This window comes from Nelumbo nucifera, chromosome 3 (assembly GCF_055504915.1).
Source record: "Nelumbo nucifera cultivar China Antique chromosome 3, China Antique-T2T, whole genome shotgun sequence".
Classification (NCBI taxonomy): domain Eukaryota; kingdom Viridiplantae; phylum Streptophyta; class Magnoliopsida; order Proteales; family Nelumbonaceae; genus Nelumbo; species Nelumbo nucifera.
This window is the reverse complement of record NC_142651.1, coordinates 32,538,769-32,555,469: the sequence shown is the minus strand read 5'-3', so window position 1 is coordinate 32,555,469 and position 16,701 is coordinate 32,538,769. Positions and strand designations below refer to the sequence as shown.

At 36.1% G+C, this 16,701-nt stretch overlaps 1 protein-coding gene across 2 annotated transcripts in view; it reads left to right on the top strand.

Moving 5' to 3' along the window:
• Nucleotides 1-3,921, top strand: part of LOC104591706 (uncharacterized) — a 28,214-nt gene extending 24,293 nt beyond the window's left edge. For both annotated transcript variants that reach the window (XM_010250694.3, XM_010250687.3), the window contains exon 7: nucleotides 3,638-3,921. In XM_010250694.3, the coding sequence (XP_010248996.1) occupies nucleotides 3,638-3,797 (160 nt within the window). In that variant the 3' untranslated portion in view covers nucleotides 3,798-3,921. The remainder of the gene's footprint in view (nucleotides 1-3,637) is intronic.
• Nucleotides 3,922-16,701: the final 12,780 nt, after the last annotated feature.

Genomic DNA, 16,701 nt, shown 5'->3' with positions numbered 1-16,701 from the left:
ATCATCCACAAATAAGAGAAAATATCGATAACCACCCATAGAAGGAACATGATAAGGTCCTCACACATTAGAATGAATAACATCAAAAGATGAAGAACACCTTTTATTACTAGCTTTAAAGGAATGTCTACAATGCTTTCCAAATTGACAACCTTCACACTCTAGACTTGACAAACTAACAGACTCAAATAGCTTTGGAAACAAAAGACTCAAAGAAGAAAAAGGCAAATAACCCAAACGATTATGCCAAAGAATAATCTGACCCATAGACCCTGACTCACTATCCTTGCTGACATGATGACTCTGATGAGGAGGAAGCACATCCAGGAGGTAGATTCCATTCACTTCACGACTACTCCCAATCGTTCTCTTTGAATCCAGATCCTGCAAGATACAATGACCAGGAGAAAAAATTACTAAACAGTTCAGGTTCTTAATCAAACTACTAGCAGATAATAAATTAGTGCTCAATCTGGGAACATGAAGGACAAAGGAAAGGGAAATGGAATCACTAATCTTGACAGACCCTTTCCCAACAATGGGAACATGAGATCTATCAGTTGTGGAGACCTTGTCTCTGCCAGAACAGAGCTGGTAAGAGGAAAAAATAGTGGAGCTATGGGTCATGTGCTCTGAGGCTCCAGAATCTATAATCCAAAGAGGTCCCTCCTTACCTGAAGTAGAAACATAATTTGCAATGGCATGTGAACTATCTGTGTGAGCAAAGGAAGTAGAGTGAATTCCATCAGAACCACTTGTACCTTGTTGTTTGCTTATTGCTAAACTAGAATTGGTTGTAACCCGCTGGTTCAGAAACTACCCATACCTCTCAAGTTCGGCCCTTATTGCAGCAGCTGCAACAGACTCCAGAGCAACTGTAGTAGGAGGGGCCGAAATGTCACCAGTGACTGCCGTGTGAGCATTTACCTTCTTATTTTTGAGTCTATTCGGTACAAGATGTGGATGAAGCTTCCAGCAAGTATCTCTTATGTGTTTAGGCTTCTTACAGTACTCACAGATCAAATCTTTTTTGTCTTCCTTCTTGATTTCACTACCACCCCGGTCTCCACCTTGTTTAGGTCTCACAGTACTAACCATGGCTGATTGATCAAACCTAGAATTTTTCATCATTACATTTCTCCTGCTCTCCTCCCCTGACATAAAGGCATATGCCTAGGAGAGGGTAACACTGTCCCTGGAAAGAATGTGTTGTCTTGCAATATCATACTCGGGATTAAGGCCAACAAGAAATTCAAATACCCTATACTTCTCTAGGTGTTTTTGGTAGGCAGTTGCATCCTTAGTGGTTTCCCAAGCAAATGTTTCTAAATGGTCAATCTCCTGCCACAGGGTTTTAAGGGTTGAAAAGTAAACTGCAATAGGTCTATCTCCCTGCCTTATAGCAATAATCTGATTTCTCAATTGATAATCCTAGCAACATTCTCCCTTTGTGTATAGGTTTCTACAACCCCATCCCATATTTCCTTAGTTGTATTTGCCCATAAAAAGTTTTTACTTATATGGGGCAACATGGAATTACACAGCCAAATCATCACCATATAATTCTTCTATACCCACCGGGAGTTGTTAGTTTCAGGTTTCACTTCTTCACCAATGATATACCCTAACTTCCCAAGAGCACCAATGGCCATCTTTGCAAATCGTGACCATTCTAAATAATTTGAACCATCCAACTTAACTGTAGTAACGGTCCCAGCCCCATAAAGGTCTCTAGCACCTCCTCTCACTGGCTTCATTTCACTCTCGAGCTTGTTTTCAACTCCGTAACCCTCCATACTTCTCAAAAGGTGCAAAGAAAATTACTGTAATATGCAAGATCAAATGAATCACTTTTGGAACCAACGACACCTTTCTGATGCCCTAGATGGTCTTCCCACAAAAGATTCCTTTTCTACGGGATAGGAGAAGAGAGAAAAGAGGCAGCCGCTCTCTCCAGAAACCTCCAAATCAGGCAGGACTTGAATCGCCCCCTACAGAAAACTCCAAGGAACCCTAAAATATTAGGGCGCCACTTCCTAGGTCAAAATTGAAGAGTTCAACAGAAACAAGACTCTCCCCCTTTCTCCAGTTTTTCTTGATTTTGATGAGAAACCCTAGACCAGCTACAGGGCAAAACAGATTCACAAAAAAATCCAAAAACTGGGCTTACCTGAGATCTTTGATCAGCCTCTTAAATCACCATGAAGTCGGCCGATCTAGGGCTGCATGAGAAAACAGCTCAAGGAACCTTTGGCCTTGCTTTGGTACCAAGTAGAAATCACTGTTTGTAAATCATGATGAATTCCTTATGAAGAGAAAGAAGAAGAAGATGAAGAGCTTCAGCAGTAGAGAAGAAAAGAGAGGAAAGAAAGAGTGGGATGATAACTAGAATTGAATTAGTTCTGGTCGCCAACCCCTCATTATATTTTATCTAAACTTAAAAGAATGAAAGATTACAAGAATGCCCTTAGTAGGGCGGCTACTAAAGTAGCTGAACAATCACAACTTAAAAAACATAAGCTAATGGGCCTAAAGCCCAACAACTGCCTAACTTACCAACTTAAAATAAGAACAAAACAACTTGGCCCAATAACTAGAAATCAGCCCAATTCAACACCAACAAGCTGGTTGGTAAGTTCTCCTGCTGGTTGTAACGGAGCCTTGGGATCGAATCCCACCTGCATCTGGGCTGGGGGGGTTTATGGGTTTGGGGGATGGGCCACCCCCCTTGTGTAGCCCCTTGGAGCAAAAAAAAAAAGCCATATAGTTTTATAAAATAGAAGTTTAAGAGTAATGAAAAGGAAAGAGAGAGTAGTGGTAGAAAAAACCTCCTTTATCCTTTTTTCCGCTCCTTAGGATTTCTCTTCTCAAAACCTTTTGTCTTTTATATTTCAATAGTAAAACCTTAAAAACGAAAGTAACATAGAAAATATATGATAGAATTTATCTACTCACATACTAATAAGATGTAGCCATTGTAATAAAATTATAATAGGGCACCCATCTTGTGATTTCTAGTAAGTAGTCCTTTAAGCAGCTCTCAAGTTGCCTAGATCAAACCTTCACAACCATGTCAATACTTGAAACACAACCATACAAGCATATCACCAAGGGGGTGTTTGCCAATAGATAGAAAAAAATTCAAGTGGCTGAAAGAAGATAAGGCTGGGTTGTGGAACTATAGCAATGAAAAGAAAATTTTCAAGTGGCTGGCTAAGGATATGGAAGTTAGGTACAGTTGGCCGAAGAGATGCTAACTCTTTTGCTGATGGGTTAGCCAAGCAAGGTGTGGTTTGGGAATCTATGTTTTGGGCTCTTTTGAAATTCTGTTTTATTGCTTTTCTGGGGGCTCTTGCCCCTGCCCGGGGAGTTAAGATAATTTATTTTCCCCTCCTTGTAATTAATATTTTTATTATTTTAATGAAAGCTTCTGTTATTGATCAAAAAAGAAAAAAAAAATAGATAGAAAAAAAAAGACTCGTATATGATGGTATGATGGTGAAGACCCTCTAAATCCAGCAATTCCCAATTCCTACATAACATTAGAGTCCTTGTCAGTACATAGATACATGTTTTTATGCATCTTATAGATTTATTATATAAGAAATAGCTAACATTCATCAATATGCTTGAATAGTTTCTCTGTGCCTTACGACCTGAGCATGGGAGGGAAGAATGAACCATGGGCAGAGGAATTCCTTGCTTCCATGATGACCAAGTGGGAAAGATGTAAACAAGCATGGGGGAATTTGCAGATGGAGGTTAGTGAATGCTATCCACAAGCAGTTGTATTGTAGTAATTATTACAAGACATTAATTTTTTTGTTACTATAATTAATTGCTTGTCCATTAATCAATTAGCATCTATGTCCAATTAGTAGTTCTAATTAACAAAATCCTTGAGAGGAGCTTCCCAGCACTTAATGTAATCCCTCTTATCTCTTATTTCTCCTGTATTTTGATTGATAGCAATGAATTGTTTGATAATATGAAGAAAATAGAGAAAGCGGAAGGGTACAATCACCCATCCACCCTAAATCAAGGAGGCAAACAACACAAATACAAATTCTTATCCATCAAGGTTTCAAAACTACCTAGTATAAGAGATCCTTGAATCTCTTCCCGAGCATTACCACTTGCCATCAAGAAGCAGTCACTGAAATCCACATAGACATGATCCAAACATGCCAATATCTATCTAGCAGCAACCTGAATTTTTATTGTTTTTAATCACTAAGGCCATGTTTGGTTCACTGCTCTGGGCCTCATTCATTTAATTCTTGCTCATTCTGGGTAAGAATGAATAACATTAGTGTGTTTGGTTAAACATTTTTTCCATGGACCACATTCTTTTTAAAATGTAAAATAAGCTCATAGCACAAAAATTGAAGTAACCTGCAGTATGAAAGATAATCATGCCCCACCTTGCTCATTTTCATTCTTTGAGGAAACTCTGCTTACAAAACTGTTGCCATAGTTGTTTACTAGTGGACTACCATGGAAACTCACCTTGATAGACATTGACTGCAGGCAGTCCATCGGTAAACATCCATGCTAACAATTTTGGAGACCTAGGCTGACAGTTTATGAATACTGGCACAGCTTTTTTTGTAAGAATGAAAATGAGCAACATGGAACACTTACCAGTTAGAAAATAATTCATTTTTAGGAAAAAAGTGTTTGGCTCATAGCAATATTTTCTCATTTTGCCTATTTTTACCCATTCTTGTCCATTTTAGAATTTCATCTTAGATAAGAATGAGAAAAAATGAGAATTGAACCAAACATGGCTTAAGCCTCTCTCAACCTCAAAAAAGTTTTATAGTTGGCATCCTGGGCTGCAATTTGGATGGATTGTGCTGGATTTAGCCTAACCAATGCCCAATCCAACATAGTTGATCCAACCTGAGGTGTTGATGTCTTTAACCACAACTGTGGTTGTATTAGGTTCAAGATTCGTAGTATATCATAAACACAAAGTATTAGAAAGGCAAATATAGGAGATTTATCAGAATACACTTTGGCTAAGCATGGATGCGGTGACAAAATTAAAAATATACATGGATACATTAAGAAAATTCAAATAAATCTCAAAAATACATCAACAAAGCTAAATCCAATTCACAAATGATTATAAGTAGATAAACACATGTTTTATTAGTCCATGTGAAGTGTGAAGTGGTTAAAGCTTAAATGAAGAAAACTTGTCAATTTCAATGATCAATTTGAGAAGAGGTAAAATATCAATTCAATAGAAAAGAAAGAATAAAAGACCCATGTACAACCAGAGGTGTTATACAATGAGAGAAATACAAAAAACTAAGGGAAACACTCTCTCTGGATTACAAAATAGGGTTTTTTTTTAATTTTTTTTGTTGATATAATATTAATAAGAAAAAGTTAATAAAAATGGCTTGCAAAGTTGAAACTTCAAGTACATGTCATATTAATAAATTATAATGTTATAGCTTAGATGATGATGATGATGATGGTGATGATTTTGACGTGATTAACATGGAAGCATAGAATAACTTTTTCTTAGTGGCTACCATTATTCACCTAAACTTGTTCATTCAGAGGGTGTTCACCTAAAAATATTTTCTATATTAGCAAAAGGAACATGATTTTAATTGTGGCAGTTGCTTTTGTTTTAGAAAATAAAACTGGAATACCCTCTAAATGATGGGAAAAAAAAAACAAAAAATGTGTACTTGGATGTGCGTATGTTGAAAGCAAAATATTCATTTCGTTTATTTCAGAAATAAAACATTTAAAAGCATGATCTTAGTTCCATAGGGCTGATATCTGCTATTATTTGTTGTGTGTTGTACACATACCAAAATATCCTATACACACTTTAATAAGTGCTGATTTTAAGCTTTTATTGGCCATGCTAATTTCCATGCATTAAATGGATTTCGGTCAAAAAAATAACGTGATCTGATATCTGTTCAATCATAATGTCTGTAAATATTGCGTGCTTTATGAAATATGGTATCGAAACACGAGAGAGAAAAACATGTTTTAATACACTTCACACTCGAATATATTTTCTATGTATTTGCGTTGAGAATCACTGCTTTTTCAAACAAAGTGTGGTACTTGTTTTTGGGATTCATGACGCAAGTTGAACACCCCTTTTTTGTCTTTAAATTCTTATATTACCTCCGGTTAGCTATCAATTGAACTCATCTGTAATATTTATTTATTCATTTATCTTTTCCTTACGAGTGATTCAGTTTTTGGATGATGATAAATGGTATTATTTCTTACTTATGAAAAATGCTAATATTCTTGTATTGAAATTTCGTAAATAAGTTGGGAACTTCTCATCATCATCATCCAAGCTTTATCCCCAACTATATGGGATCAGTTACATGGATCCTGTTTCACTGGTCCCTTCTATTTAATGTTATATTTATCATTAAATTATTGAGACATCATTTCTTACTACTTCTACTCATGTCCTTTTTGGTCTACCCCTTGCCCTCCTAGTTCCTTCAATTTGTAACAAATCAAATTTTCCTAGGGGTGTTGTTAATGGTCTTCTATGAACATGACCAAACCATTTTACTCTGCCTTCTCTCATTTTATCACATGTTGGAACTATACACAAGTTCTTATAAATGGTTTTATTTCTTATCCTATCCTTTTTAGTTTTTCCACTCATCCATCTTAATATATACATTTTCGCCACTCATTTCTAAACATGTTTTTTGATTGTTCAACACTCTACTCCATACAACTAGGGATTTTCACTATCCGGTTTGGAGAAGATCTCAGGCCAAACAAATTACGGTTTGAGAAATTCTCAGACCAAACCATTTTAGTATATAAGCCAAACCAGACCAAACCATTCTATTACGGTTTGGTCCGGTTTCTAATACGGTTTTGGCTCTTCTATTGGGTGTAGCCCAATTAGAAAGCCCAACTATATTGAAATACCTACATAAATATCAAATTGAAATGTTAATAAGTACCACTAAATTACATTCACTTTCTCAAACATAAGCAACTACTTTGCATCAAATTACAAGTTAAAAATTGAAGCAAATAATGTGTATGCGTGTGTTCTAAACATATATATTGTATACATTAATAAATATTATGAATAATTCTGTTTAAATCAGTTTATGGTTTGGTCTGGTTTGTAAAATTTAAAAAACCAGACCAAATTAGAAAATTATGGTCTGAAGAATTCTAAGACCAAACCAAACCACCAATTATTTTTAATCTAAGTGGTATTCATCTATCACGTAAACCTCCAAATGTACCCCTTACGTTTTGCCCATCCGTACTATAATTCTATGAGCAACATTCTCCTCAACCTCTCATTATTAATTGTCAAACCAAGGTACCGAAAGAGATCATATTGAGTTATCTATTGGTCTTCAATTTTAAGTGTAAAAGTGACGAGAATAATTTGAGTTCGAAACATTTTTTTTCAAAATTAATGCATATATAAAGAAACAAACTACTGTAAGTATATTGCAGTTTTCGTTCAAAAATGTATTTCAATAATATAAATACAAAAGGCAAATGTGTATGTATAATATGCACCAAAAATGCAAGATATGCAAAACCAAGGCGGTTTCAGAAACAAATGAAATTGAAATAAGAAAACTTGTAATGCAGATATGATTCGAAGAAAATAGTTTATGTGAAAACAAAATGTTAACAGAGTTTTCTTAACAAAGCTTTTATGAAAGAGCATTCAAGGAAGAAAGATGAGTATAAAATATGGATGAATGAGTAAATGAGACCATGCTAAAATGCATCTTAAAGTCGGTAATTTAGATAAGAAGTCTACTTAAGCCCAAAAATGTTAGTGTTTAATGGAATGGAAAGCAAATCAATGGACGCCATTAAGTGAGGTTAAGATGTCTTTGAGCAAGAGGGCAATAACCAAACAAAATGGAGATTTTAATTCCTATCCTCAAATATCGTATATTGACAATCTCCATCAACCATGTAGATAAATTCAATTAGGCTATGTTTGGTTTGAAGGAAAAGGTAGGGAAAGGAAAGGAAGGGTAGAGAAATCTATACAAGGTTTGTAAAGGTTTCCTATTAGGCATGTCATTGGATCAGACTCTGATCGAATTTATCTAAATCCAAGTTCGATTCAACATGCTGTTGGCTGCACCCGATTCTGATCAGAAATCTGATAGGATTATGAGCAGGGAACCCGAGTTCGAATCCGATAAGATTTTTCAGATTTTAATCCGACTCCAACTGAAGCTACCTACTTCAGTAGATGAATGGTCACAATAGCTGAATGTAATATCATTAAAACAAAATCTATAATCAGTAATTTTTACTCAAAAGTTTTGAAACAATTCTGTAATCTGTAAAATTTAAAATTTTATTTCAAAAATTTTGAAATAATCTATAATTTATTCAAAATAAATGAAAACCTATGGTCAAGAAGAAAATGATACAAGAGAGCTCTATGGTCAAGAAGAAATCTTAGGCAAGAAAAGAACGGCGACGATGACTTGGTTGTTGTAGAGAGTGAGAGTTGAGAGAGGAGAGAAGTGTAGCAACTTGGCAAATGGGAAGGCGAGTTAGGTGATGGCAAGAGAGAAGTGAGAAGAAAATGTCAACTGTTGAAGTGTTGAATAGGGTTTAAGATTTTAGGACTGGCTGACTAGGGGTTTGAGGAACAAATTTCCTCATTTACCCCTAAGAAATTTTATCTATTCCATTAATGTATAAAAGTATATAATATAAAATATATTTATATTTATAAATAAATCGGACTCGGATTTTTATCGGATTGGGTGGGGTGAATCCAAGTTCGATCCGATATGGGAATAGGAATTAGAATTAAGCATATTTCAATGAGTAACAAGATATATTTATGCATATTGGAGATCATCAACCTTGGATATATATGCATAAATATATCCAATATGCATGGATATATTTATGCATATTGGAGATCATCAACCTTGGATGATCTCCTATACCTTTACACTGGTTTGCACTAAAGTGAAACCCCGATGCATGTTGTGGCACCACTGTCCTTAACATTCCAGTATGACTTGTTCAATGGAAAGGTCAGCCCTTCCAAGCATGCAATTGCAAAATAGAATGAAAAAGAGATGACCTTAGTCTTGTTCCTAAGGCTCAGTTTGGATTTTGGAAGGACTATAAATATAAATTTGTACGGTATAAATACATAAAAAATAACACAAAATATAAGGTTTTGTGCTCTACATATTTGTATTTGTATTCCTTCTAAACTGTGTCTAACAGTTGGAAAGCAAAATAAGGAGGTAAATAGATTGTGGAAATTGTATATCAAAGCAAAGTCGGTAGGTATATACATCCTCAAAACAAGGTCAGCAATATCCATTGAACATGCCAAATGGTTCAACGCTTTAACCGTAGGTATTTGTAAGGTTTAACCATAGGTATTCATAATATGCAAATCTTCATATTACGAAACCAAAAAAAGTAAATTAATTAAAAAAAGAAAGATCGAAGTCTTAACACATTCAACACTTCTTGGAAAGTTGGATTTTAATGTAGATGTTGAATGTCTGAACATTTCTTTTTTCCTAGAGATTATTCAATTAATGTTCCAGTAACAAATTGCATGCTACATTGTCGATATGATACTACAATGCAAATCCTGGTTAATAAAATCTATGTATATTTTTTTATACTTTTTGTATTCTTATTTTTTTAAATATTTATTATTTAATTATGATATCATGTGCCCAAATGTTTTTTTTATAAAATTAGTGTGCTCTTTTATATTTTTGTGTTTTTATTTTTGAAATATATATTATTTAATTATAACATCATAGGTTTATCTATTTCATATAGAAATATGGAACAATGATGCACCACCTACATAAGAAAATGGTTTCATTTTCAAATTAGTTTTGAATGTTGTATTTCATTTACATCATTAATAAAATTAACTCTATTGTTAATATATAAGGTAAATTGCAAATACGTAACATGTACTTTGGGGTTAGTCTCACTTTAGTGCTTGAACTTTCAAATGTGCCACTTTAGTTCCTGAATTTCCATAAATGTACATTTAGGTCCAACTTTGTTAAACTACCACTATTGTGAGAGGTAAAATTGCGAAAATGCCTGTGTTCTATGTTCTAATTCTCTTTATTCACCGTTTATCTTTTTCTATCTTCAGATTTCAGATGCAAACCAGTGGCAGCATTTTCGTAATTTATAGCTAAATAACACTTGAATTGAGCCTTAAACAAATCTAGTTTGCATTTGAAGGTAGAACCATAGAAGATAAATATGGACATTTTTGAAAATTCAATGGTAATGGTAGTTTAATGGAGTTGGACTTAGGCTATGTTTGGGAGTGTTTATGTTAAAAACAAGTGCTTATTCGAATAAGCACTTATTTGCATTTGACACCTAACTTTTTCAAGTGATTATTTTAAAAAATAAGCACTTATTTTATATTGGGTGTTTGGTGGTCTTTTTCTCCAATAAGCACTTAAATAAGCAATTGTGACTCTTTTGTTCTTCATTTTCTTTCAAATTTTCAAAATATCCAATCCAAAGTGAATTAATGAATAAAAGTACTTTGATAGAAGTGCTTTTATAAAAGTACTTTTACAAAAGTGCTTTCATAAAAGTATTTTGATAAAAGCAATTCCGTAAAATACTTTTATAAAAGTGTTTCGTAAAAGTTCTTTCATAAAAATGCTTTACTTTCGCAAAAGTAATTTTCATAAAATTATTTTTTATAAAAGTGCCTTTGTAAAATTAATTTTCATGAAATTACTTTTATAAAAGTGCCTTTGTAAAATTGTTTTTATAAGAGGGTTATAATTGGTATTCTAAAAATTTATTGGGGACAATTATGAGAGAAAAATTTGAATTAGTGCTTATTGTATGATCACTTAAAAAAAGATAGAGATTTGGGCTTAAAAATAAGCACTTATTTCAGGTTTATTTCCCAAATTACTAAGTGCTTAATGGTGTGGTCCCCGCCCAAATAAACACTTATTTTTAAGCACTCCCAAACATGGCCTTAGATGTATATTTTTGGAAGGTTAAATGCCAAAATGACACATTTGAAAGTTATCATGAGTTATCTCATTTGATTGGAATGGTTGAACAATTAACCCGCCACCAAAATAGAAATAATTTCATTTTTTTAGCTTAGATTTATTTTTTTATGTTTTTGCATTTCCATCATTAATGAAAAGGTAAACTCCATCCCACCTCCTGACCTCCCCCCGGCGGGGAACAATGAGTGCTATGTCACTTTAATACCTGAAATATGAGAAGTTGTACATGCCCCCAAACATTCACAGATCACGCAATTAACCATCTTCATTAGCCTTCCATTAGTAAGATCGTGTATATCATTTGATGTATTAGAAATTTTTACTTGTAGTTCTTTCATACATCGGGAAAATCTATGCTTTCAGCAAGACATGATACCAAAAGGGTTTTTTTATCAGGCAAACCCCCTCCCGATGACTTTTGATAAATGCCACTTGATTGGTTACCACTTTATGACACTGGTTGAACTCTCATTCATTTTATCCATCAACAGTAGAATGGGTCATTTTTCATCTCTAAACTGGGTTTAATGGCTTCTTCCCTAGAAGCTAAAGTACTACACTACCTTGTTATCATTTCATGTGCACAAAACATGTATTTTCTAAAAAAAAAAAAAAAAAAAAAAAAACTGCTTACCTTGGTGTTATTTGGTATCATTGCCATTTTTATGTTCTTTGGTGATGGTCAACACAAATTTGTTAGAGGATACTTTTTTTCTACAACTAACTTTTTGAATTGATCAATATAAATTATCATTTCTGATGAGGGCGGATTTGGCCCTCCAATGACATTATGACACCTGGTAGCCTCTTGCCAATTAAGTGCAGCCTCTTGACAACTAGGCAGCTCACTACAGGCAGCTCGCCACTAGGCAGCTCGCCACAGGTAGCCCACCATCTTGTAGCCTGGCAACTCAAAACAACTAGGTGACACCCGGGACCACTTTGGCAACAACTTGCCTTTGCTAAGATGATGGTGTCCCACAGGCACGGCCTGGCATAGGCGCGACCCGGTGGCTTGGCCCCTAGCACGAGCTGACAGCCTGGCCTTGGCATGAGCTGGCAGCTTGACCCTGGCGCGACCTGGCCCTGGCCCAACCTGGCGGCCTGGCACAGACGCGGCTTGGCACAGGCACGAGTTGGCAGCCTGGCCTTGGCACGAGTTGGCAGTCTGGCCCTGGCACGAGCTGGCAGCTTGGCCATAACATGAGTTGGCAGCCTGGCCTTGGCACGAGCTGGCAGCTTGACCCTAGCACGACCTGGCCCTGGCACGAGCTGGCGGCCTAACACAGGCACCAACCTGACAACCTCGAGGAACACACCTCCGTACCCACATTTTACGGGATTGTGACTTGTAACGGCTATATTAGCTCACCCACTCCCTGGTTCTGACGAGAAGGAACAGTTTTACCATTTGATGGCATTTCACCCACCTAACACGCAAGTCAGTCCCATCACAACTGGGATCCAGGAACTGCTCCACCTAACCCATGAGGACTCTAGTATATAAAGACCTCACCCCTAGGGGCGAAGGTATGATGCGAAAAGGGATGGGTAACCTCTGCTCTCTAACTCTCCCATTCTCTTATCATCTTCAAGCTCTCTACTACTATACTGCGCTAACTTAGCCATCGGAGTGACCTCATCGGGTAAACACCCCCGGGTTCTCTGATTTAGTTCTCGTAGGTCCCTCAGCTCCCGCCGCTTACAAAGATGAGCAGATCATCACCAACAGGGAGTAGTCAGTGCAGTTCTCGTCGTTACTGGTAGCCAGATCACCTCTTGCCGGTAGCAGTCGGGTTGCACTACACTAGGGAGCTCGTCATCAAGGTAGTTCACCTCCAGGCAGCTCATCAAGGTAGCTCACCTCCAAGCAGCTCATCAAGGTAGCTCACCTCCTAGCAGCTCATCAAGGTAGTTCACCACCAGGCAGTTCGCCACCAGGGAGCTCCACTTCAGCCTCTGAGTCATAGGCCACTTGGGAGCAAACGAGATGATGAGGTACTTAGCCAAAAAATTAACACATCACAAAAAAAAATGATACGTGACCGGAACCGGTTGCATCAATTTCTATTGAGAAAAAATAAATTGTCTTTTCTACTTGCACCATCATATTTGACACTTCATCACAAAAATGACAATAATTAATAGAATACATGCAATTTGTTTGTTGAAGTGACTATCTTATGTGATGTGGCAAGACATATTTCTCAAATATGTGTATTGACCAACCCCAAATGTTGTGGGTAAAAGTGGCAATGATATCAAACAAAACCCTTGTCTGATCTGCTTATAGCAATCGACATTATGAAGTGAAACTCCAACTACATGAATTTGGGCCCACATGTATCAAAAAATCAGAGTTAGGAATTCAAGGGTTGATTCCTAACTGAAGATCTCTAAAGAATTTGACGTATTTGAGAAACTCCCGTGAAGGGGTGAGCATGGGTCAATTCAGTTCGGTTCTAAGGGTTGATTCCAATTCGCTTCCAAGGTCTACACATGCAACCTATTCTTCTTTACCCCCCCCCCCCCCCAAAAAAAAAAAAGGAACATGTTCTTTTAAAAACTTGATTTTCAATAATAATAATAATAATACAGTTAAAAACTTATATTACCTTTGTTGATTAAATTGAATAATTTAATCTGTAGATTATCATAGTATATTAGTATATAGTTCAAAACTTATTATTATAATTTAATTTTTGCAATATTACCTTTTACTTTACTTTTTATACTTCTTCAAATATTAAATTGAAGAAAATTGATCAAATCACTTAAGTGGCTCAATGCTTAAGTGAGACCATGGTCTTTGTATCTATCAGTGCTTGGGTTCAAATCTTCAGATCCCCCAAGTATTTTTGAGATTTATTTCAAGTTTGGTTCTAAGGCCGGTTCTACCAAAGTCGACCAAGGCCAATTCTCTAGGTCAGTTCAGGTAGGGTAAACCCCTAGACCCTATTGGTTCCAAGAATTTGAAATCAAACCCTACTTGATAGGATGGGTAGGGGAGATTCAAGGCTGGTTTTAGGTCAATTCCATTCGGTTCTGAGTAGAACTTAACATTTGCTCACCTCTACTCCTAGGCATTTGGTATTTAAACATAATTCTCTTAGGACTCAAAGACATCTTAGGTTCCTCTTTGATAGGAAAGGATATAAATTTTTATTTTAAGAAAACATAGGAGATTTTTGTTGTACAAAAAATGAGTGAAATTTGTCTTTAATAGAGTTTGAATTCAAATTAATATTCAAACTTAGAGATTAGAAAATAAACTTTGGATTATATATTGGTCTATTTCATGATCTTAAATTCCTTAGACTTTTTTTTATAGTTTTTGCTTGTTTAAAGGTATTAACGTTAGTCAATAACTTGTGTCATGACAATGATTCATTGCATGGCAATCCCTTTGGGAAAACTTTATTAAACTTAGAGTCCCCTTGGAATAACAACAAACAAGGTGATGAAAATGTTAAAGCCAAACTGGATAGAGCCTTCTACAGTATTGATTGGTGCTCTTTGTTTCGAGATGGACATGTTAAGGTTATTAGTGCAACTGACTCTGATCACCTTCCTATTTGCGTGAGCATCCTCCTAGAATTGGCTAAAAGAAAAAGACCCTTTAAGTCCAAAGAGATGTGGACTACCCAGGAGAATGTTGAAAAACTAATAGAACATGTTTGGGAAGGAAATCAGACGGGATCCAATCAATTCAATGTCAGACAAAAAATCAAGGAGCTAAGGAAAGTCTTAATTGAGTGGAATAAGAAAGTATTTGGAAACATAAACAAAAAAAGATTAAAATCCTAAGGGAGAAACTCCAAGCTGAAAAACTTGTTGATCCGAAACTCTTTGATAGAAGCAAAATCAAGAAAATTGAGGAAGAATTGGATGACCTCCTTAAAAAACAAGAAATCACGTGGGCCCAAAAATCTAGAATCCAATGGCTCACCTATGGTGATAGAAATACCAAGTTCTTCCATGCATCAACCATCAAAAGAAGGGCTAGGAATAGAATCTTCAAAATCCAAAATGAAGAAGGAACCTAGATTGAAGGCCAAAAAGAAATTGAAGAAGTTCTCAATTCTCATTTCATTAACATCTTTAAAACCTCTGAGCCTGTTGGAATTGATGAGATGGTGACCTATTTTGAACCGAAAATCACAATTGAAGACAACAACTGGTTAGAAAGGGAAATTGGAGATGATGAAATCAAAGAAGCATTATTCCAGATGGCCCATAGGAAAGCTCCTGGACCTAGTGGCTTCCCTAACCTTTTCTATCAGAAATTTTGGAACATAGTGCGTGATGATTTGACTAGGGCTGTCAAGTATTTTTTTAATTCAGGTCACGTCTTGAAGGAATTCAACTCAACTTTCATTGCTCTAATTCCAAAAATTAGGAATCCTTCTCAAGCCTCTCATTTTAGACCCGTAAGTCTCTACAACACCACTTACAAAATCATTGAAAAATCCTAGTCAATAGGCTTAAGCCCCTCCTTTAGAAGCTCATAGGTGCAAACCAAAGTGCTTTCACTCCAGGTAGAATAATAAATGATAATATCCTGACTGCTCATGAAATTATACTCTATGAAAAAGAGTAAATCTAAGAAGGCTAACATGGCCCTGCAACTATATATGAGCAAAGCTTATGATAGAGTTGAATGGACTTTCTTGAAAAAGGTGTTAAAAAGATTGGGCTTTGGGGATTCTTGGGTTAAGTAGGTCATGGAATGCGTAACTACTGTCTCTTACAAGCTTATTATCAATGGCTCCCCCAGTCAAAGTTTTAAGCCTAAGAGAGGGATTAGGCAAGGGGATCCTCTATTCCCTAACCTCTTTCTTCTTTGCTTTGACGTTTTCTCTGCAAATATTAATCACTTGGTTTCTAACTCTCATTTGTATGGTGTTAATCTGAGGAAATGCCCTACTATTTACCACTTGTTCTTAAATATGACAGCTATATATATTCTCTAGAGCAACCCTAGAAGAATGCCATGTACTTCTGGAAACCATCCATGCCTATGAGAGAACTTCAGGACAGCAAATGAATCTTGCAAAATCCGAGGTCTTTTTAAGCCATTGTCTTCACCCAAGATTGCAAAAAACTGTTAGCCAGGACTCTTCACATGAAGAGAGTGGAGCACTCCGCAGTTTATTTGGGTCTCTCAATTGAAATTGAGAGATCAAAAAAAACAGTTGTTCTCCCACCTGGTTAAGAGAGTAGGAGCTAGAACAAATGCTTGGAGTGATCTATTCCTGCCTATACTATGTCATGCTTTAAAGCGTGCAATGAATTAGCTAAATTACAGAGAAAATTCTGGTGGGGTAGCAGAAATTCTAAGAAAAAATTGAATTGGGTCAAGTGGGAGAGTATTAGTAAAAACAAAGGGGATGGTAGACTTGGGTTCAGAGGTCCCCATTGTTTCAACTTTTCTCTCCTAGTAAAGCTAGCTTGGAGACTTTGTGTAGAGGAGGAGAATCTCTGGGCTAGAGTCATCAAAGCCAAATACCTTAAAAACAAAAGCTTTCTCTTTTCAAGTCTCTCTAACAAAGGCTCTTAGGGCTGGAAGAGTCTATTAGTGGGGAGGGAAGCCCTCCTGAAAGGCATCTGCTAGAGTGTTTGCTCTGGCTCTAAA